Raw genomic sequence first — 23656 nt, 5'->3', positions numbered from 1 at the left:
TGTCTTAAATCACTTTTTTTTAGAAATACATATTTACATACCAGTTTTTAAATAACCAAAGTACGCAAATCGTCATCCGTGACGTCAAATGTTATTTAATATTTAATGGTATGTTGTTATTACTGTGTTCAATTATTATTATTATATGCATTTGTATTTGAAATCTGTACCAATCTGGTGTATAGTTTACCTGCCTGGTCGTCTTCGTTTGTTTAAACAATTTACATTGCAAATCGTTGTTTTTCTCAAGTTCTTCGAACAGAGCACTTTATATTTCATAGTTTCTAATTTATTTACCTGACTAAGCTTTCATTTCACACCGGCGTTGTAGAAGTTTATGTTGGCAGATTTTTAATTAGCTTTAACTAAAAGCTAACACCTTTGTTATGACCTGACAATGTATATGATTTATTATTTAACAGATAGTTATCATTATCAAATATATTTTAAACTTACCGTTGGTTATTTAACAGATTAAAGCAACTAAAACTAGACAGTTACATTTTAGAATTACAAGTCAATAAATTCTTATATAAATTTTCTCTGTGATGTTCGATTTGATAAGAAATATAAAACAAATTAAAAAATTCACAGAACATTTACTTCTGTGTTTCAAAGTCGCGTTCTCCTGAGTCAGAAGGTTTTTTCTTAGAACAGGCAAAAGAAAGTTCTTATCCGTTTTTTTATGGCAAAAATAAAGTTAAAACTCAACCATATCTTCTAAATAGATTGGAGTGGTATTGATTTAATCAATTTTAATTGTTCACCCTCTTTTTAAACAGATGCAAGTACTTAAAATAGTGAAGGCAAAAGTCACAATCTCTGGTCAAGGGATTCTACCCTCAGGTTCTGTAATATATGCAAAAAGTTCCAACAAACTCGTTTTTTGATGGACACTTCCCTCTTCTTGGAAATTTTCAGGAGGGTTGAAATTCTGCCATTTTTAAAGATGGCAGTTAGTTTTTTACGTCAGTAGTAAAATTTGTGAATATAAGAATAGTCGAAAAAGTGTGTCACGCTATTTTTTTTATAATTTTTCCTGTTTCAAATACAAAGCTCTGAAGAGGCACTGCATGCCGAAACATCTTAGAGCTGTGTTTAATAAAATAAAATGCAGCAGTAAATCATGTAAAACTTTTTCGTGATTTTTATTTTCTCTAAAACACCCTGAGCTCGATATTTCAATTTCATATTAACCCAAATAATGGTTCCGATAGCACTGAGATTGAAGGATAGAAAATTAAATATCGAAGTCGTTCTAATCCCCATCAAGATTAATTTTCTTCGCTTCTTTTGGGATATTACATCTTGCATCCTGTGTCGTTTTCAACTAAAATAATCCCTTATTTGTATAACTTATACCTTATACCCATGTTCAGTTAAAACAAAATTAGGTATAAATAGAATGAACTGTAATAAATTAAAAAAAATGTATAGTTTCTTATTTTGTTTTCAGTGAGTCACACTATGTTTAAACATTCTGATACTGTTACTTGCACGTAATTCGAGATCTTTTAATTACTAAAAATTTTCACGACATTCCTCAGATACTTCACTTACAATCTAATTAATAGCATTGACAGCTTCCTATTTGAGTCACAGAGTATTTTCGTGACTAATGCATTCGATTACAAATAAAGAAAACATTTTGGAAGGTGAGCCTTGAGGAGCTTAGGTCCTGTTGTCAAAAATGTGCTCGTATACCAGAAGTTATTTTATTTACATTAATGCACAGAACATTTCATAACACCTAAATTAAGAAAATAAAAAATGTACCATTTAGTTAAATGTTCGGTTTCACTTTCCTAACAGCTTTGGCGCTTTATCGTGGAGTTATCTTCTCAGTAACTGTAGAATTTTCATATCTACAAATTTAAGTTGATATATCCGGAAACGATAAACATGCAAATATTTGCAGATTTTCGTTAACAATACTTAATATATTGTTTATAGAAACGTGTTTACATGTAAGCGCCATATTCAATTTCCACGTGTTTGTTAACTTAGTAATCGGAATAATTTTAACATTTTTAACAACGTCAATTTATATACATACTTTTAAATAAAAATTTTATTGTGTTATTGCTGAGTGTGTCGTGGGAAAATAATTAAAATAGACCAGTTATTCTGGATTGTGTAGTTATGGTTCAAGATTGTAACAAGTGCAACTAGTTTCAACAGTTTTAACATTATCCAATTGCTTCTTGTTATAAATCACCCGAAAATCTATGTTTTAACCTAAAATTAGTACGAAATATGTATTTATCTCAAACTTATATTTAGTTTTTGTGATCTAAATTCAGTTTGTTTTTAAACAAGTAAATATTTAAGAGAACACTCTTAAAATGAGTCATGTTCAAATTTCTTTCTCAGAAATGAGTGAGCTTTGATTGCCAACTTTTCTGACATTTAATTTTTATTTTTCTGTTGCTGTTTGCTCTTGAACTTCTAATAATTTGTGATACAATTAAACGTTGAATTATTAATTGTTGTAAAACGTAAGAGAAGCTGGGATGGCCGACAAAGATCACATTACGTGATTGCAGAAGCTAAGAATGAACCTGCTTTTCTAAAAATATCACAAAATAGCATCTAGTTAGTCGTAACGAGATTGCTACTAACACAAAGGTCACAAAGATTTTCTAAATTAGTGCACACTCGAGAAGCTAATACCTTTCAAATAGCACACATATCAGCCACATTTTTCATGGATTTATCTTCAATCCCTCGTAATTATATACTCTGAGCTGACTTTTTTATTTTTTGGTTTCAAATATATTCAATACAGCTTAATATAACAAACTCAACTAAGTTGTTGATGAACAACAAACATAGCGTTCCTATTGCTTAGACAACACGTATCGTGAAACCTTAGCAGCTTTTCCAATTTTTCCAACTGAGAAACTCAGGACCCAAAATTAGGCGTTAAATACGGGTTTATAGTTTTGAAAATAAACAGATTACTAATATTTTTGAAAATATAACTCACACTTAGTCGCTTTAGTACGAATTTTAGTCATCTCACAGCTCCCACGAACCGTTGTGATTTGTCATTTCACATTACCATTAAAACTCCATGACAAAGAAAAACAGAAAGTCTCTCGTTATAAGCAAATATGCATTTTACCACGTGGCCTTCATCAAAGGACAACTAGTAGTCCATTTGACGTCGACTGCTTAGCACGACCGAAGAATACTGGGAAAATGACAAATTCGGCTTAGTTATCGAGCATGTTGCAGAGTGCCTTTATCAGAAAAAATCGTAATCGCTCGGCCATTATGTAGTTGATTATAATAAAATGAATCATTATAGCGAGCACGTTCTAGTTCAAATTTCCGGTGTTTAATTAAGATATAGCAGTTAAGTTAATTAGATTATTCTAAACATGGTAATTTTTGCAGGATCCGAAGGCGGAAGTGCAAGCCAAGGAGGTTCGGAAGCAAGTTTCGGTCTTAGAAGGGGAAAATGCAAATGGTTTAACGTAGCGAAAGGATGGGGTTTCATTACTCCCGATGATGGGGGACAAGACGTTTTCGTCCATCAGGTAATCGAGCTATTAATTTTTAATGGGCCAAATGGTAGAGGGGCATTTTCATGGAAAAAGTGGCGGTCGGAGCTAACAGTTTAATGGTAAATTGGCGTAAAGTCGAGCAGTAATTGCAGGAAAAATGAAAAAGTAACGAGTCGTTTTTGTTCTGTACTCGGAAACTTTTACTGAATGACATAATTGTACTTTTGCAATTATAATAACTATTAAATCGGAATTATAAAACGGTTCTAATTAAATCTGCTATGTTAAAGTAAACGACAAAAATTCGAATACAATTCGAAATTACAGAAGGGGTATGATTTCTACCTTAGCTTCACTTATTCGAAAGTTCCAATTATTTTTCCAGAGTCGCCAAAATGATTTTGAAACCGAATACTTCGAACATGTTTAGGAAAATATTGGAAAATTACCCTAAGAGATCTTTTTGTTAATTTCTACTTACAAGTCGAAATAAACAAAAAGATATGGTTGGGTAATTTTCGAAAGTGTTCGCAAAAAGGTCCAATTTTTCATAAGGGGGTTGCAATTCTCACACACTGGGGGAGATAGAAATGAAAATACTCAAGGGCCTGTTCCAAAAATAATGCGATTATGACGCCTCCTATGTGAGTGCTATTGATGATAGTTCTAGCCGTTCCTATAGAATCGGTTTTTCATACGAGTTGTATTGAAAAACAAGATTCCGGAAAGATTGGGTGATTAAAAATGATAAAAAGTCATATTTGCACAGAAAAGATTTGTCTACCAGATCAAAATAATCCAAAGTCGATACATCGACTGATATTCGAAATATTCGGTTATAAAGTCGAATTTTTAAAATATCTCAAAATTTTCCATACATCGTTTTGTCAATTCTGGAAAAATAGTAACAACTGTCGAAGAACTGAGGCTGAAAAATAGTTTCTGAAGTTTGAAATCTACAAAAAAGTCTCTCTGAGTAATTTTCGTAGATGGTCAAATAAAGGTCCAAAATTTCGCAACTTCGGACTATTGAAAAATTGAGCTTTTGAAAAAGTTATACAAAAATCCATCAAAAAATTCTGGGTTGTAGATTTCGACGAGCTGAATCGAAAAATATAGTGGACCCGTACAAGATTCCAATGGATTATTCAAAATTTTGGCACAATCGTGATATTTTCATTAACGACATATTCGGCCGATTCTGGAAAAGTTGACTTGTTAAAAATTATGAAAAAAAAATGTATTTACACAGAAAAGACCCGTCCACAAGCACAAAATGATGTAAAGTGGATACATCGACTGGTTTTCGAAATATTCGGTTTCAAATTTAGATTTTTAAAATATCTCAAAATTCACCATGTTTCATTTTGCCGATTCTGCAAAAATGGTATGAAATGTCGAAGAGCTGAAACCGAAAATAACTTCTCGTTGTTGAAATCTACAAAAACGTCTCCTTAAGTAATAAAATAAGTACATTTCAAAAATTTTCGGAGAAAATGGAAAATTTCATACTGAAAAATTGAGCTTTTGGAAAAGTTGTCCAAAAATCCATACAAAAATCTGGGGTGTAGATTTCGACGAGCTGAACCGAAAAATATAGTGTGTCGATGGATTCGCACAAGATTCCAATAGATTATTGAAAATTTTGGCACAATCGGGATATTTTGATTAGTGATTTATTCAGCCCGATTCCTAAAAAAGTGGGTTGTGAAAAATTATAAAAAAAATTGTATTTACGCAGAGAAGATCCATCCACAAGCTCAAGATAATGCAAAGTCGATCCATCGAAATATTCGGCTTCAAAATTACATTTTTAAAATATCTCAAAATTTACCATATTTAATTTTGCCGATTCTGAAAAAATGGTAACAAATGTCGAAGAGCTGAAGTCGAAAATAATTTCTCGAGGTTGAAATCGACAAAAAATTCTCTTTAAGAAATTTTCGAAAATGCTCGAGAAAGGTCGAAAATTTCATATTGAAAAATTGAGCTTTTGGAAAAATTGTGCAAAAATCCATAAAAAATTGTAGGATGCAGATTTCGACGAGTTGAACTCAAAATTCCAATGGATTATTCAAAACTCTGACACAATCGTGACATTTTGAATAATGACATATTCAGCCCGATTTCGGAAAAAATTGGTTATCAAAAGTTATGAAAAAAAAAACATATTTGCACAGAGAGAATCCGTCCATAAGAACAACATAATACAAAGTCAATACAATGACTGATTTTCGAAATATCCGGTATGAAAATCAAATTTTTAAAATAACTCAAAATTTACTAGACTTCATTTTGCCGATTCTGGAAAAATGGTACCAACTGTCGAGGAACTGAAACCAAAAGTATTTTCTCGAAAAGTAATTTCTCGAAGTTAAAATCTACGAAAAAGTTTTTTAGGTAATTTTCGAAAAAAAGTCGAAAACTTCAAATTGAAAAATTGAGCTTTTAGGAAAATTTGTCCAAAAATCCACAAAAAAATTATGGAATGTAGATTTTGACGCGCTGATTCAAAAACCATAGTGTGTTGATGGTTCCGCACAAAATTCCAAGCGATTACTTAAAATTTTGCCATAATTTTGACATTTTGGTTAATGGAATATTCAGCCCGATTCCGGAAAAATTGAGTTGTTAAAAATTATAAAAAAAATTATAGTTACACAGAAAAGACCCGTCCAAAAGCACAAAATAATGCAAAGCCAATACATCGACTGGTTTTCGAAATATTCGGTTTCAAAATCAAATTTTTAAAATATCTCAAAATTTACCGGACTTCATTTTGCCGATACTGGAAAAATAGTAAGAATTGTCGATGAACTGAAGCCAAAAATAATTTCTGAACGTTGAAATCTACAAAAGTTTCTTTAAATAATTTTCGAAAATGCTCGAAAAAAGATCAAAACTTTCATATCCGACTACTGAGAAATTGCGGTTTTGGGAAAGTTGTCCAAAAAAATGTTGGGATGTATACTTTAACGTGCTGATTCGAAAACATAGTGTGCTGATGGTCCCACACAAGATTCCAAGGGATTATCGAAAATTTTGCCACAATCTTGACATTCCGGAAAAACTGGGTTGTTAAAAATTTGGAAGAAAATCATATTTGCACAGGGAAGACCCGTCCACAATAACAAAATAATGTAAAGTAGAAACTTCGACCGATTTTCGAAATATTCGGTTTTAAAGTTCAAATTTTTAAAATAAGTATCTCAAAATTTACCTTACTTCATTTTGCCGATTCTGGAAAAATCGTAAGACTTGTCCATGAACTGAAGCCGAAAATCATTTCTGGAGGTTGAAATCTACAAAAAAGTCTCTTTAGGTAATATTCCAGGGTTCTCGAAAAAAGGTGAAAATTTCATATTCGACTATTGAACAATTGAGCTTTTGGGAAAGTTGTCCAAAAAAATTCAGGGACGTAGATCTCGACGCATGTTGATGGTCACGAGGCAACATTTTCGAAAAAATCGGTACAAAATGTGAATTTTTGAAAATTAAAAAATTTCGATATTTCAACGGTCGATTCTGGAAAAAGGGTTGCAATTATCAAAGAACCGATGCTGGAATTGAGCTCTAGAGCTCGACATCTACAAGAAAATGTGTTGAGTTAAGTTTCGAAAATGCCAAAATTTTTGCGAAATTTGAAGATTTAAAGATTAAAAAATTTCAATTTTTAAAAAGTTGCCTTCTCGAAAAAAGGTGAAAATTTCATATTCGACTATTGAAAAATTGAGCTTTTGGGAAAGCTGTCCAAAAAATCCACACAAAAAATCTGGGATTATCGAGAATTTTGGGACAATCTTGACATTTTGATTAATGGCATTATTCAGCGGCATTCCGGAAAAATTAAGTTGTTAAAAATTTTGAACAAAAATGGTATTTATACACAAAGGACCCGTCCATAAGAAACAAATAATACAAAGTCAATGGTTTTCGAAATATTCGGTTTCAAAGTCAAATTTTTAAAATATCTCAGAATTTTTCATACTTCATTTTGCCGATTCTAGAAAAATAATAGAAACTGATGAAGAAGTGAAGCCGAAAATAATTTCAGAAAGTTGAAATCTACAAAAAAGTTTGTTTGGGCATTTTTCGAAAATGCTCGAAAAAAGGTCTAAAATTTCATATTCAAAAACTGAGGTTTTGGAAAAGTCCAAAAATCCACAAAAAAATTCTAGGATGTAGATTTTGACGTGCTGACTCGAAAAATATAGTGCGTTGATGGTCCAGCACAAATTCCAACCGATTATCGACAATTTTGCCATAATATTAACATTTTGATTAATGGCATATTCAGCGCCATTCCGAAAAAATTGAGTTAAAAATTATGAAGAAAATCATATTTGCACAGAAAGGACCCGTACACAAGTACCAAATAATGATTGGTTTTCGAAATATTCAGTTAGAAAGTTAAATTTTTAATAAGTATATCTCAAAATTTATCATACTTTATTTTGCTGATTCTGGACAAATAGTAAAAACTGACGAAGAACTGAAGCCGAAAATAATCTCTAGAGATTGACTACAAAAAAGACTCTTTAGGTAATTTTGGAATGTGGTCCAAAAAAGGTCAGAAATTTTATAAATAAAGGCTACTTAAAAATTAAGCTTTTGGAAAAACCATCTAAATATCCAGAAAAAATTTTTGAATATAGATCTCGACGTGGTGATTCCAGAAATATAACGTGTCCAGAACAAGAGTTTCGAAAGAGGTACTGTCACGATTCACATGGTCGATTGTGGAAAAATGGTAGGAATTATCTGAAAAACGATGCCGAAAATAACATCGAAATCTTTAAAAAAATCTGTTTAGGTAATTTTCAAAAGTGGTCGAAATAAGATCGAAAATTCCATATTTACCTAAAAATCCACAAAAAATAAAAAAATTGTCATATTTCATTTTGGCCTTTCTAGAAAAATGGTAGAACTGAAGCAGAAAATAAGTTTTGGAGGTCGAAATCTGCAGAAAAAAATCTGTAATTTCTGAAAGTGGTCGAGAACAGATTGAAAATATTGAAAATTTGAGCTTTTGGCGAAGTTGCCTAAAAATCCACAAAAAATTCTGTTATACGGCTATCGATGAACTGATTCCAAAGAGATAGGCTCTGTTCATAGTGGAAGATTTTCGAATTATTCGATTTTAAATTCGAATTTTTAAAATTTCCCAAAAATGGTCATATTTAATTTTGGCGATTCTGGAAAAGTGAACGAAATGAAGCCAAAAATAACTTCTGTACGTAGAAATTAACAAACAATTCTTTTCACATAAGAGACTTTGTACATGATATTAAAAAAATAATTTACTAACTCTTGATATGTACCAGTTAAATAAAATTTTGAATTGAGTTTTTGACTAGCTCATTTAAAAATGTAAAATAGGTACTTGTGTATTTTTGAGTACTTTAGTATAACGCATTTCTATAAATTTCTTCAGAATTAATAGTTTAAGATAATTTCTGTAAAATTTAAAAATTAATAAAAACTTTTTTCTGTCTAAAACTGCCATTTCGAAATTTATGTACCATTCGAGAGCTTACCGCCAATTGTTTGTTGTAATTAGTCAGTGTTACCAATTTAAGCGCCAATTTCAGAGGTCGCTCTGACACATTTTAGTTTTTTTCTTTGAAATAATATTTTGATTGATTTTGTGATTTGTTGTAATGTTAGATAAGTGATTTTTTTATTATAGTAAAACATCGGAGACAATTTTTAACGTGACTACTAAATTTTAATAACTTTTGCTTTATATTTAAATATTAATATAAAAGACGACAAAGATAAGAGTTATGAACTTGTGATTTTCAGGCTTAAGCTCCAAAATTAAAATTTATTTTACAACAGACAATGGATTTTTTTAATATTACACAAGGAAATTAAAACTGATGAAAACACTTTTTGAATTCTTCTCTTGAAGCGCTAGTTTTAAAATTGTTTTTTATAATGATCAAAAATTAATTAAAATATTTACAATGTGGCTATACCACCTTACAAAGTAAACGTTTTTACGCGTTCTTAGTCGATAATAAATAAATTTGGATTAATTTTGAGTTTTGAAAAAAATTATAATAATTTTATAATAAGTATGACCAAGAATTTACTGTAAAAATATGAGTTGGATGATGTTTTTATTGTTCAAAAATAATCATTTTAGGTGACAACATAATTTGTTTTCATTTCAAGGGTCCACTATATGCTACAATAACTTTTATTAGGTTCCCAAGGAAATCAAATAGTTATTAAATGTATATTGTGAATAATTTTAGCAAGAAATGTTATATTTTGATAATAATATATTTTATCTAAATTTTGTCTTTTGGTATAAGTGGACGAGTGGTTCAAAAATGCATGATCTGATTTTAAATAAAGAGCTTTAAGCTCCACTTTATTCAGATTTACCACCTTACTTCTAGCTCGTAACAGTGCCCGAAAAAAAAATTAAAATATACATCTGATGTGGTATTCTTATTTTTGTTTTTATTTCCAGCTCAAAATTTTTTGTGAATTTTGTATGTAACTTTTCTACGACGACTTAAAAAGATCTGGGGAAGTCCTTTCTTGGGCAAACTTTTGTTGTTCAACACAATACCCTTGAAATGAACGCTGAAAATTGTTCAATACAGTCATGGGAGGACCTAGTAGTTCAAATTTTACTAAATATTCTGCTGAAAAAATCTTTCCAATTTCTACATTGCACACAAATATTTGTGCTATTAAAAACAAACAACTCCTACAATAATACATTGCTTGTAATCTCTGTTTTTAATTTTTAACCTGTGCTTCTAATATTAGATAGTTGCATGAGATCATTTCGTGCACGAGGAATCTATTATCCAAATTTAGAGTGTATCTGAAATATTAAAAATTTTGGTTTACTTTTTGTTTGCGATGTTTATTTACGGTTAAATTTTTTGTGACACATCTTACAAAAACAAAGCGAAATTCCATCATTTGTATCTCTAACAATAGACCCAATTGTGAGTAGAGACGTTCAAAAGACGTATTAAGACTTTACCCAGGACGAAATAACCGCAGCCCGTCCTGACAACGAAATTTTTCCCCTAATTATTTTGTAAAAAGGAAGTTAAGTTAATTACACATTTCTTACTACGCATTCACTCACCCTTCGCATCCAATAGACTCGTTATGGCATTCACCATTAGAAATGTATCGGTTTCACTTAAGGGAGGAACAATGGTCGAAACATGCGCCCTTTGAGCGTTTTTTAACATGCAAATTTCACACGAGGTTAAAAAACCAGCGTTTATATAACAATAAATCACAGCTAACAAGTTCCAGCCCTGACAAGTTGTACAGATCACAATAAAATATGGTATAATAATAACAATCGGCAATATACTTGTTGGGTGGACCTGTTGGTAAAAAACGGGAAAGCGCATTGAGGGTAGCACACAAAGCCCTCTCATGTCCCGTTAAGTACCTAACTATTATGCTGATTGGCTCAATACACGCAGCTATTTTTTATAAATACCAGCTTTTCAAACTAGTTTCCAGTGGACGACACGGACCCATAAGGGAATTTCATTCAGGACGTAATCATTTATTTTCAAAATAAATCTGATACTGTCTTGAATAATGAATAATAAAAAGTCCCTTTGACCGCTCCTGATGCCTACGAGATATTCCTCTGCGTCGCAGAGACACTGAATTCATTGTCTTAATCGATTCCTAATTATATTTTTTTGTTTTTCGGACTGACGCACGAAGACTTGTGAATGAAAATCACAAAACAATTCTAATCGATTCAGTTTTACATTTCCGTTCGGGTGACGCTTGAAACCGAAGACGTAATTAAAATCCCATTAAAAACGGCGAAATTTCGACATTTGTGCTTTTTTCGAAGTCTAATTTAGAAGGACGTGTAATTATGTTAAGCTGGAAGTTGGAACAAAGGATAAAACTTAAGTGGTCTGCAGCTTTCTCCGTTTGGTTTATTTTTACTCGTGACGTAGTGAAGTCCGTTTTTAAGTATTTACCAAGCTTTCATGTAATGAGGGTCAAGGCATAAACTTTCTTATATTTTTGTGTAGAAACGAGATATTTTGTGATGCCAGAGCACGATCCTTTGTTGAATGATTGTAAAATAGCGGTGATTTCTCTCGGTTTATGGCTACAACTCCAGGAAAAGAGTTTAAATATCCAGAACTGACCCAACATGGCGTAATTTTTTACAAGTTTTCTAAGCAAGTCGAACAAAAGCTGAACTTTCAAACATTGGAATCTCAAAGAATTATTTTTATGATTCTTGTAAGTAATTTTCGGGAGTTCGAAAACGAAATGTTATATTTCATGAAAGTTAATGAGGAATTTATAATTAAATAAAAAGGACTTATTTATATAAAGTGTGTTCATAAACTTATTATTTCTCTCCGTTTAGCTTTTGAAAAGTTAGTTTGCAAAAATAATAATGCTCAATAAACTTTTTGTGTGAGATTAAGATTGTACAACTTTATCTAAAAGGAATAAATAGCCTCTTTATAAACAAATTTGTTATATCTTTATATTACATTACAACATACGGTAAATTTATAATAAATAATTGTGGTTTGTTTTCTGGGCATAATATCAATTAATTATGTTATTTGTTTATTAACTAATGAAACATAAAATAGATAAAATGTTTTTTTTACTTGTGCTTGCTTTTGTTTTTTTGGTGCTAATGATCATAAAAATAAATCTAAATTAATCTATTAATTTATATAAAAATCGAATTTTGACACAGAGGTTTTACGTAAATAATGAATGGACGAAATCTGTTTAAAAAACTTTATTTAAAGATTTTTTTTTTGTGAATAATAAAATTTTGAATCAAAATATTTCAACAAAGTGATCCATATTTAGAGTCCATTTAAGCGTTCTTCGAAAACACTCCTAAGTTACATTTCTGCTCAGTTGGCCGTGTACGTAAAAAAATATTAAATTCACTCACACAATTAAATTAAATTAGAAAATTAAAGTAAGTAGGAGTCAAACTGGAATACGAATTTCCACCAAATTTCTGGAAAACCTTGACCAATTCTTATTTTGAAGCAAATTATGGTTCTTTCAATTTAACATCAAAGTTATCTTTTTTAACTCCAGCTTCTAGATATTATATTGGGTATTCAACTGAAAAAGTGATCAAGTTGGCCTTGATTTTTTGTAAACAATGTAAAGTATGTCCACAATAAACCCAAAAATTTAATGGATGTCAGCTGATAACGTGACATGATACAGCTTAACCTCACTTTTGATACAATGTGGATTAATAAAACACATGCCTTTTTCCCTGCGTTTTCTTGTATCAAAAAAACGACGCCAACTTGATAACTTCCAGTTGGACACCTGTTATGCATTATTGAGTCGAACCAAGAAAACGTGCCAAAAAAGGCATGGGTTTTACCTTTTTTGCCACGTTTTCTTCCATCAAAAAAAAGCGACGCCAACTTGATGACTTTGACGCTTATTTAAAGAATTTTTTTGTAAGCAAATTGTGAATCAAAATGTTTCAAGAAAATGTACCATACTTAAAAAAAAATCTTCGAAAACACTCCTAAGCCTTGACGTCATGGCCAACTAGAACAGAAATTTTAAAAACCTTCCGATACTAATAATAACTGTTTTTTGAACTGCAGCAAATTTTAATTCAAAACAGATTAAATTCAGTCACACATTTAAATTAAATTGGAAAATTGAAACAAATAGGAGTCAAACTGGAGCAGAATTTCCATTAAACTTCTGGAAAATCTTGACCAATTTTCATTTTGAAAACCTTGGTTCTTTTAACTTAACGTCAACGTTATCTTTTTTTAATTCCAGCTTATGGATATTATATTGGGTATTCAACTGAAAAAGTTATCAAGTTGGCTTGATATTTCGTAAACATTGTGAAGTATGTCCACAATAAACCCAAAATTTGAATGAATGACAGTTAATAACGAGAAATGATGAACTTAACCTGACTTTTAGCACAATGTGGATTAATAAAACACATGCGTTTTTCTCTGCGTTTTCTTCTATCAAAAAAACAACGCCAACTTGATAACTTCCAGTTGGACACCTATTATGCATTATTGAGTCGAACCAAGAATGTGAAGACATTTTTTAATTTTTTTTAACCGTTGATAACAAATGTAAACACGAATTCTTAATATAAATTGAAAAATAATTTTTAAAAAATCGCAAAAAACCTTAGTAAATTTGTTTTTTCTCTGATTTAGTTCCGAAATAAAACGTATTAAACTGTTTTATCTCTAAAACTAAAACTACAATTACTTTGTGCATAATTTAAAAATACGTTGTATAAAGTTATGTACTTATTAAAAATACAAAAATTACAACTCTATTTTTTTTTAAACATATCTCTAATTCATTTATTAAAAATAAAAAACAAAGTTGTTCTTTAAGTAATATTAACTAAAATTATTCTGAATTATACAGAGTGTTCTGTTTTGAGGTACAACACAACTTGTGTTGAAATCTTAGTGTGTTTTTGAAATTCTGATGATGAAATTTTTATCAATGCAAAGTTTTGCAAAAAAAATGGAAAAGGCTTTTTTATAATATGTGTTACAATATTTTGTGGAGAGACAAACAAAACTAAGTTTCTTCAAATAAGACACCCTATGTATATTTTATTTTTGCATCTAACTCTGTTTTTTATACTCTTTTATTTTGTTAAGTATTTTCTGTATCTAAAGTTAATAGTTTCTGCACTTTTTCCCTTTTTTAAGAGACACACTAACATATCGAAAGAAAGAGAACAAAAATAATTTTAGATTTTTTATAAACACTCTGTATAATAGACTATATATATTTAATTAATACCACAACAACAGGTGATTTTTTAAATTTCTGCCCTAGTTAGTCATGACGCTTATGTCAGCAGTACATGTGAAACTGATGACGTAAGTGTCATGAGTAACTAGAACAGAAATTTAAAAAATCACCAAAAACATTGTTAATTATAGCTGTTGGTTTGTAAAACCAAGAAACCTGAGATACCTTTATTTATAATTTATTGGTCCTAATTGGTCATAGAAGTGTATGCCTTTTTTTTGTTCATATTCATTAAAAACGAACATTTTTGAAATTCAATAGAATCTTACATTTTTTAAATTTGCTGTGAAAAAAATAATTTCATTGTCATGTTCTTCTATCGGGTGAGTTTTAAAATTTCTGCTCTAGTTACCCTTGACGCTTACGTCAGCAGTAAAAATGAAACTGATGCCGTGAGTGTCATAAGCAACTAGAGCAGAAATTTAAAAAATCGCACCGTATTTCTTGTTCTTGAATGCGGCTTTCAAATTTTTTGGTATTTACACGATGTAATAAATGTCTACTAATAAATTGTGTTGTAATTTAATAATTTATATCATAAGATTAATAGAATTTTAGAATCGTCAATTTTCCTCTTAATAAATCAGTATCACTTATCATATAATGTACATGAATAGAAAACATCTATTTTACTTAATTCATTGATTGTTCTATCAAGTTAAATCTATTATTATTATTATTTCAATATGAACCTCACTTACAATGTTACAAATCTCAAGAGTCAAGCAGAGCGTAATCCATATTTAAAGACAAGAATTTTTCCTTTTAAGTGATTTTTAAACGTTTTTGTTAATTTTGATACACTAATCATTCGGTTCAAAATTCAAGCCTCTGAGAAAATGTATCCAAGTTTTGCGTGAGAACAAATTTCCAGCTCAATTGTCAGTGTTTAATTTTTCAAGCCGAGTTCAAATGTGATTATCGATTTTTTACCAAATTTATTAGTCCACAGAGCGTCCACAGAGCGTAGACCCTATGAGAACAAAAGCTTTCTTTTTTATCACTCATAAAACAGTAATATAAAATCTGCACCCCGCAGCCTAGGTCCCAGATTTATTGTTATAAACTTAGTGAGCTCACACATTATCAGTTTTCGCCCAAAACCCAAAAAAAACTTCGAATCAACAACATTAGTGTTGTTTATTTTTCACCTATCGAGCATTTTGAATCAATCCCCGCGTTTTTCGAAATAAAGCAGCGCGTGTCAGCAAAGCCCGGATTAGAACATTCTTCTCACAGAATACAAATTATTGCCTTTGCCCACCACCGCTCATATCGATACCCGGAGTAGGTCATTGTCTCACGTTAACAGTTATTGTTGTAAGGAGTTATTAGCTTTTTTTGAATTGTATCTGCATTCCATCGATCGATTTAAGAAATGATTGACATTCTCTTGTGCGGAAAATAGCATTCTAAGAGTTGGTTTTTCCAGAGCGTTATTCAAATGAGCGGTTTCCGCTCTTTGGGAGACGATGAAGAAGTGGAATTCGAGTGTCAAGTGTCCGACAAAGGCCTGGAAGCCACCAAAGTGAGCGGCCCGCAGAGCACGGACTGCAGAGGATCGCATCGCAGACCCGCTTCCAAAAAGCGATTTAGAAAAATTAGGTAAAAACGCATACAGGTGTTTATTTTAAAGTGTTCCACGTCGGCCGGCTCTATTAAAAGGAAGGCGCTTCCTAAAATATCCAGACGCCGATGTGGAAAGAGGTGGAAAATAGACAGGAGTTCTGCAATTGGCCGTGGACGGGATGTAGAATCGGTTGCAAGTCCAGGGAATTAAGCACAAAATTTCACAAGTTTGGAAATTTGGCCAACTTTTTTTGGAGATTGCGTTGTTTAAGATCGTGGAAGTCCTAAGCCCGAGAACTCGTGGTTGTTTTTTTCGTTATGTTTAAGGTGATGTATATTTTTGAACACGCTTACAAAACCTCTGAAACCTCAGTAAAAAGGTTTATTTTTAATGATGAAGTTCAAATACTACTTTCTACATACCTATACAAAATAAAGTGAAATAATGGTTTTAATTGAGGTTGTAGATCAACTAATAGTACTTAATATTTTATTCCCAACAGGTATTTTTACACCTTACTACAGAGAAAAAATATATAATTAAAAAATATGATATTAAGGGAGGTTATAACTTATTTACATTGGGTGATTAAGCTGGTAAATCTAGCATTAATTTTCCAAAATTAAAAATGGACTTCTTATACATCCAAAAATTATTATTTAAACGGAAAGTTAGACGTATCTGTGCAAAGTAAAACATCCGCTATTGACATTTGACGTAAAAACTACTAAGTACATAAATTAAAACAAAGCTAACTTGGCAATAAATTCTAGATAGTTATATGTATAATATCTGGTATTTCATTTGAGAATTATGACAAAACATTGTATTTGAAGAACTAATTAAAGTATTTGTTTTGCAAAATTATAAAGATGCAACTGAAATGCAAATTCAGTGTAAAATTTTAGTGAAACCCACTGTATAATGGAAATGAAGATTTTTCCTGTGAGCGCAAAATTAAACTACTTTTAAATTATTGCAAAAGACAGTATAGTTTCACTATTTTTTGTAATTAAGTATAAAGTTTTAAAAAATAAAGATTTTTTAAGTTAAACAAATCTTATTTTTTGATATAAAATCTGAAATCGGCTTTTTCATTATATATATTTTAGAAGTAAGAAATAAATCTCATCGAATAACATTATTTCATTCAGTGTGTTATATTTTTATTATACCGCATACTATGAATAGTGAACCAGTGCAACTAATTTCTGAAAACGAATTAATGTTTTTCCGAGTGAAAAATATAATCAAAATATTTCTTCACAAAATAAATCACCAGTGGTGGCCAAATTATACCCATATTTATAATTTTTGTGAAGTATGACCATTGATGTTTTAATTACGAGATTATAACCAGATTTAATAATTTTTCTATGATCCAGATTATTTGCTAACTTTTGAAAAAAGTGAAGATTATTAAAAGTGCAAAAATATATTTATATTGTGTTGTATCTATGTTAAATGTTAAATTTATTAGTCCATATAAAAAATACAAATCTACAAAAATATGGACAGACAATTAGTTATATCTTTTCAGAAAGAATAAGTTTGAGAGAGCATTTTAATCAATACTGAAAAATAATAATAATAATAATTAATGTTTTGAAATAACTTCTGCCACCTTTTATTTACCGGGTACTCCGTTTCCCAGTTTTACGTTAATATTTTAATTATTTAAAAAGACAAGTTTGAAATATACAGGATGTCCGAAATGATTATCATTAAGTAGGAGAAAAATAAATATTTAAAAAAATTCCTTTTCGTATTTTGGTGGAGTTATGTGATCTTAAAATGAGGTTATCTTGCTATACTTTACAACAAAATAACGCTTCAATTATCCCATTAATTAATAATGCGACGTTTAGTTCATATTTTTGTTCCTTCTGGTAATGTTTGATTACTATTTTTCTATAACATTTATAATAGAGAAAGTTATGAATTTATTTATTTCAGTAAAAAAAATAATAAAATCTCATTTAGCCACAATACAATTAAAAATACAGGGTGATTTAAAAATGGCGCACTAATTCAACGGTACATTATTAAGTTCAAAAGCCTTATTTCGAGAAAAATCATAAAAAAATCCTTACGTCAATTTGACGTGAAAAATTAGCCACTGTTGCAAATTAATTCTGAACAATTTTTAAGTTTTTTGTGACATTATCAAATCAAGAAAACCGTGGACAAATACAAAATTGTTTTTTTATATATAAAACATCCTGTATAACCATAGTCTTTTTTTCGAAATTCTGATGCCCCGTTCTTCCAATTTTCTTCAGTTTTTTTAGCAATGGAACTGTTCACAAAATAATTGTTTTTAAAATCGGTGTTATAACATTTTACGCCTTTTAGTCGTGGTATAAATAAAACTGAGTCTCAATGTACCGGGTGTTTATTAAAAAAATAAACTATTACAAGCTTCAAATGTCAATGTTTTAGTTTTTTCAAATAAAACTGAAATATCGACATTTGAAAATTTTAATGTTTAAATTTAAAGAAATTGGGATAACATGGCAACGTCGCATCGGAAATTAAAAAATAAATAGTTATAAAGGGAACAGGTTTAGAGAACATGTAAAAATATAAAGGTGTTCTGCTTAAAAAAAAGTTGTGTTTTTTATGCTACTGAAGGAAAATTAATGAGATATCGACAACCTTGCGCTTAGTGACTCATTTTCTATATGTATGTTGTGGGTTTTCTGCAAATGACATCAACTTTTTTATTATAAAGGGAATAGTGGATGATTTTTAAATGTTGTATATTTATTAGTGATTTAACACCCTTATGAGACGTTATATCAAAAAATATACTGTTGAAACACTTAATAACATGTAAAACAGATATTTCATTTTTGGAAATTTTGGTATCAATGTAATTCTGTATTTTATTGAGTCAATTGACGATGCCAAGTTTCAAAATTTTATTTTTCCAAATAATTGGGATGTAACAATAGAGCAAGCAAGTATCGCATATTGTCAAAATTAATATCACTGAAAAAATAAAAGTACATACTCTATTTAATTTACCTAAAAAACCTAATTTTTGAAAAAGTAAATTTCGAAAAACCGAAATCGATACACCTAATATGAAAACTATAATGGATGTACTAATGTTATGTTAAACCAAATGAGTTATATATCAAATAGGTACACATACTACGCTATTAAAAAAATAAAAAATACCGTTTTTAACGCATTTATACCATTTGAAAAGAAGAAGTCGTTGTAATTTCCGAAGAAAAGAAAAACAGAAAATTATGAATTTATTTATTTCAATAAAAAAATTAATAAAATTCTATTTACACACAATACAATTAAAAATACAGGGTGATTTAAAAATGTGCAATAATCCAATGGTACATTATAAAGTTCACAATCCTAATTTCGAGAAAAATGATAAAAAATTCCTTACGTCAATTTGACGTTAAAAATTAGCCATTGTTGCAAATTAATTCTGAACAATTTTTGAGTTTTTTTGTGGGATTATCAAATCAAGAAAACCATGGACAAATCCAAAATTATTTTGAATACCTAATGAAAGTTTTTTAAATTATGTTTTCTTGCTGAATAAACAGCCCTTACCAAGGCGTCATAAAGTTAGTGCGTCATTTTTGAATCACCCTGTATAAGCGTTGCTATGGTTATCGTCTTAAAGAATAAAAAATCTACTTTTATGAAAATATGATTTTTAGTTATCCAAATCGAAAAGTAACACAAATAAATCTATAAAAGACTATATCGTTGACAGTACCTACAGGTCAGTCACTAAGTGTGTGCTGCTCAATATTTCTTTAATTATTAACAACAGAAAAAAAGTTGTAGGAACCTACACTAAAATTACTTTGAACAGGTTATTCCAATTTTCTTGACTTTTATTAGCAATGGAATGGTTCACGAAAAATCGCAATAGGGTTATTTTTAAAATCTGTGTTACAATATTTTGTGGATAGATAAATACGGTACGCCCTTTAGTTGTGGTATAAATAAAATTGAGTCTTAATGTACCGGATGTTTATTAAAAAGAAGCTTCAAATACCAATATTTCAGTTTTTTCAAATAAAACACCATCTATTACTGTTTTTTTTTGTTCTTTTTCTTTTTAGTAAGTATTTTCAATGTTTAAAGTCGACAATTTTTGCAATTTTTTACTCAACAGAATATGCAGTAATAAAATACAGAGTGTTCTATTTGAAAAAAATGAAATATCGAATTTGAAAATTGTAACGTTAGAATTTTTTATAAACACTCTATTTTGCAACAGCGACTTTAAAAATTACATTATTTTGATTTCCTTTGTGAACGTTTATACTGAAAACAAATTTTGAGGAAATCGCGAAAACATGGCAACGCCGCATTGGAAAATTAAAAATAAGCAATGGTTATAAAGGGAATAGAATATGTAAAGATACAGAGGATACTTAAAATAAAAAAAATTGGGTTTTTGTATGCTCCTTTAACTTTTTTTCTATTTCTAAAAATTGATGATAATGAGACATAGAGGACTACGTGCTTAGCTTTAAATGTTGTATACAGGGTGTTATTCAAAGGTACGTACAAAATAAAATCGGCAATTGGTCTCGAAGTATGGGTGCTAAAAGTTAAAAAAAGTTCAGGTAAAAGTGTCCCCCACTTAGAGATAAAAATTATTAAATTTTTGTCCAAATTCGTTGTACGCCTCTGATAAAAAGATCATATCTCATTTCTATAGCACCATTTAATAGTCTTGACAAAAGTTTTATTGTTACAGTTGCTAGGATTTACTAAAAATAAATTAATTTTACCTAATTTATCTCTCAGTAGCGTCTAAAAAGATTGGATAAGGGTTAATTTTCCTCTTACAATTTTGATAACACAAAATAAGTTTTTCAGACTTCTTAGACTTCGCGAAGAACTGTCAATTTTGTTGTACGCACCTTTCAATAACACCCTGTATATGTATCAGCGATTTAAAACCCTTGTGAAATGTTAATATCATTGAAAAGAAAAAAATATAACGTTTGAAACATTTAAGAACATGTAAAAATAATGGTATCAATGTAATTTTGTACTTTATTGCGTCAACTGACGAAGCCAAGCTTCAAAATTTTATTTTTCCACGTAACTGAAATATTACAACGGTGCAAGCAAGTACAGCATTTTGTCAAAATTCATATCACTGAAAAAATAAAAGTATTCTATTTAATCTTACTAAAAACATAACGCACTCAATTTTTAAAAAAGTAATTTCCGAAAAACCAAAATCAATACATCTAACATGAAAACTATGCTGATTTTGTACTGTTTTTATGTTAAACCAAATGAGTTACATATCAAGTACACACGCTATTGAAAAAATAAAAAAATCTGCATTTAACGCTTTTAAATCGTTCAGAAATTCAAGCTTTTATCTTTTTAAATCACTGAAACGTTATAGTGAAACAGGAAAACTGAAACACCCGGTATATTAATGGAATATCTCTTAGATACGTGTTGGACGTTATTCATCTCTAAACCCAAGAAAACGTGAATTTTTGTTAATCACATTAAATTTTAAACTCATTTTTAATTTTGAGCTAAAGTAAAATTCAAAAGGAATAAGTTCGGTCAAACAGGAGGAATATGGTGTCCATGTAATTCTTTTACTGAACAATAATTCTAATGGTCATAATTTTAAATGATGTAAAAGATGTCTGAAAGTTGATAGCAAATCTCTAGTATAACGAAACACACTGTTTTCATAACCGCTTTTAAACTGTGGTATGATAATGTATGTATACGGGGTGCTCACTAAATATGGGGCTATTTCTTAGATTATTTTAATATTATTTGTCTTTGAATCAATTTCGGAAAGATGTTTGTTTCGAAGATATAGGGCGATAAAAGCTTTTCGAAAAAAAAATATGTATTAAGACGGTTTAAAAACTGCTGGAATGACTACCACCAGCCTTGGAATACATGCATTCAACTTTCTCCTCAATGACTGCTGAATTTTTCAAAAATTATTACCCTGAATGATCCGATTTCTCAAATTTTCATTCCTATCATCATCTCTGAATATAAAATTTTTCTTACACTGTAAACTACAAAAAAATTAATACATTATTTACTTCCATATGTTTTCTTTTTCATTTAGCTTCTTTGTTTTTAATTTAGTTTAAAAAAATAATTGCAAATGTTATTATTCGAGAGGAATCAAAGAAAATAAAATTTTCTAGTCAATCCTAGAATAACTTTCCACCGAAATCTTATGACGTTACGTTATTTTTGTCTAATTTATTTAGGAAAAGGATTAGACATAAAGATTTTTGGGTAGACATTAACTGAATTAACAAAAGTTCAGATTTTTTTTATCTTAAAATCCGATCCTAATTCCAAGATTTAAAAAATACAACGCTATACTTGTGATGTCTTAAAATTTGACATTTTGCATGCTAATTTTTCGAAATTTGAACTGTTGTTTTAACATTATTTTCAGGAAACACTGGCTTACAAATTTTAATAACTAAATTGAAATAGTACTATGTATCTATTGCAAACTAAACAACGTATACTTAAAAAAAAGTTGGCCAAATTTTGTTCATCATTTATCCAGTGTGTAGTTAGTTGTTTTTTTCTGTGTCCACGGCCTTTGGACAAACACACTGCATGCCTAAATTTTGCGTAAGCATATCGATAAACGCTCGCCTGTTTGCGCAGATGTTATAATTGCGGCGAGTTCGCGAACCACATCGCTGCCAAGTGTACAATGGGGCCCCAGCCGAAAAGGTGCCACAACTGCAAAAGCGAAGACCACCTCATAGCAGACTGTCCCACCCGAGTAGAACGTCCACAGAAATCCGGCGAGCAGAAAAAATCCGATCATAACGGAAACGGAACCGGAGCGGCGTCAGCTGCTGCCACCTCGGAAGACGTTGCCAAACCTGAATAATCATCGAATTAGAGGAAACGCCCGACTTGTGTTCATTAGAGTAGTACGTTTCCATAGATGCCAGCACACAAGAACCCGCGAGACACAAACCTAGCTAATTTTAGTTGTTGATAAAGACTCATATGCAGAGAATGTAGAACCAATAAAGAATTTCTTGTGTACTGTGATCTGCCATTGACCTTTCATCAGTAATTTCCTTCCTACCAAACGAGAAGACTGATTTCACTAGGACTTGGAAGTTACTGTTGAAAACGTGACTCTCAACCGAGCACTCTCGAGGAGGCTGCTCAGTTGAGACGCCGAAGCCCAAATACGACGATATCAAATTCAGGAGATAGTCATTACAGAATCGGTACAGAATTTGTGAAATGGTGCAAATATTTTACAAATTGTGTGAATATTTAAGCCAGTGCAATGCAATAATCAGGAGTTTACTAGTTACACTGAAACTATCGAATTTACATATCGTGCTGTGAAAAGGATTTAAATTTAATTAGAAAGATCCGGGATGGCCCTGCGCATCCACCAAATTTCCCATGGTCTTTTTGATGAAATTTCATTCCACGATCCTTTAAAAACGGGGCAACAATTCCAGTGGACATTTTTGATACCTATTTAGAAAGTTTCTATTCAGAAATTATATTTTACTATTTTGAAAATATAATTTTTACGTTTGTAGGGTTAGCTTGGACCGTTCGGTGATTAATTAGGTGAAAAGGGAACTAATTGGGAGCCCCACAAATTCCATTTCAAATTCACATATCGTTCAGTAACACAGTATTACGTTGCTTGAAAATTAGGCTAGTCGTGTAGGCTTCATTCTGGCCT

At 30.4% G+C, this 23656-nt stretch overlaps 1 protein-coding gene across 1 annotated transcript in view; it reads left to right on the top strand.

Annotated features, from left to right (window-relative positions):
- Window positions 1-23339, top strand: part of LOC135133721 (protein lin-28 homolog) — a 28036-nt gene extending 4697 nt beyond the window's left edge. The window contains exons 2-4 of the mRNA XM_064062209.1: window positions 3403-3545; window positions 15781-15953; window positions 22597-23339. Coding sequence (XP_063918279.1) covers window positions 3403-3545; window positions 15781-15953; window positions 22597-22828 — 548 coding nt within the window. The 3' untranslated portion in view covers window positions 22829-23339. The remainder of the gene's footprint in view (window positions 1-3402; window positions 3546-15780; window positions 15954-22596) is intronic.
- The last annotated feature ends 317 nt before the right edge of the window (window positions 23340-23656 follow it).

This window comes from Zophobas morio, unplaced genomic scaffold (assembly GCF_036711695.1).
Source record: "Zophobas morio isolate AGI-343-1 ecotype UQ-CSIRO unplaced genomic scaffold, CSIRO_AGI_Zmor_V1 ptg000022l, whole genome shotgun sequence".
NCBI lineage: Eukaryota > Metazoa > Arthropoda > Insecta > Coleoptera > Tenebrionidae > Zophobas > Zophobas morio.
Note: the sequence above shows the minus strand (reverse complement) of the source record. Positions and strands in the feature narration are given on the sequence as shown.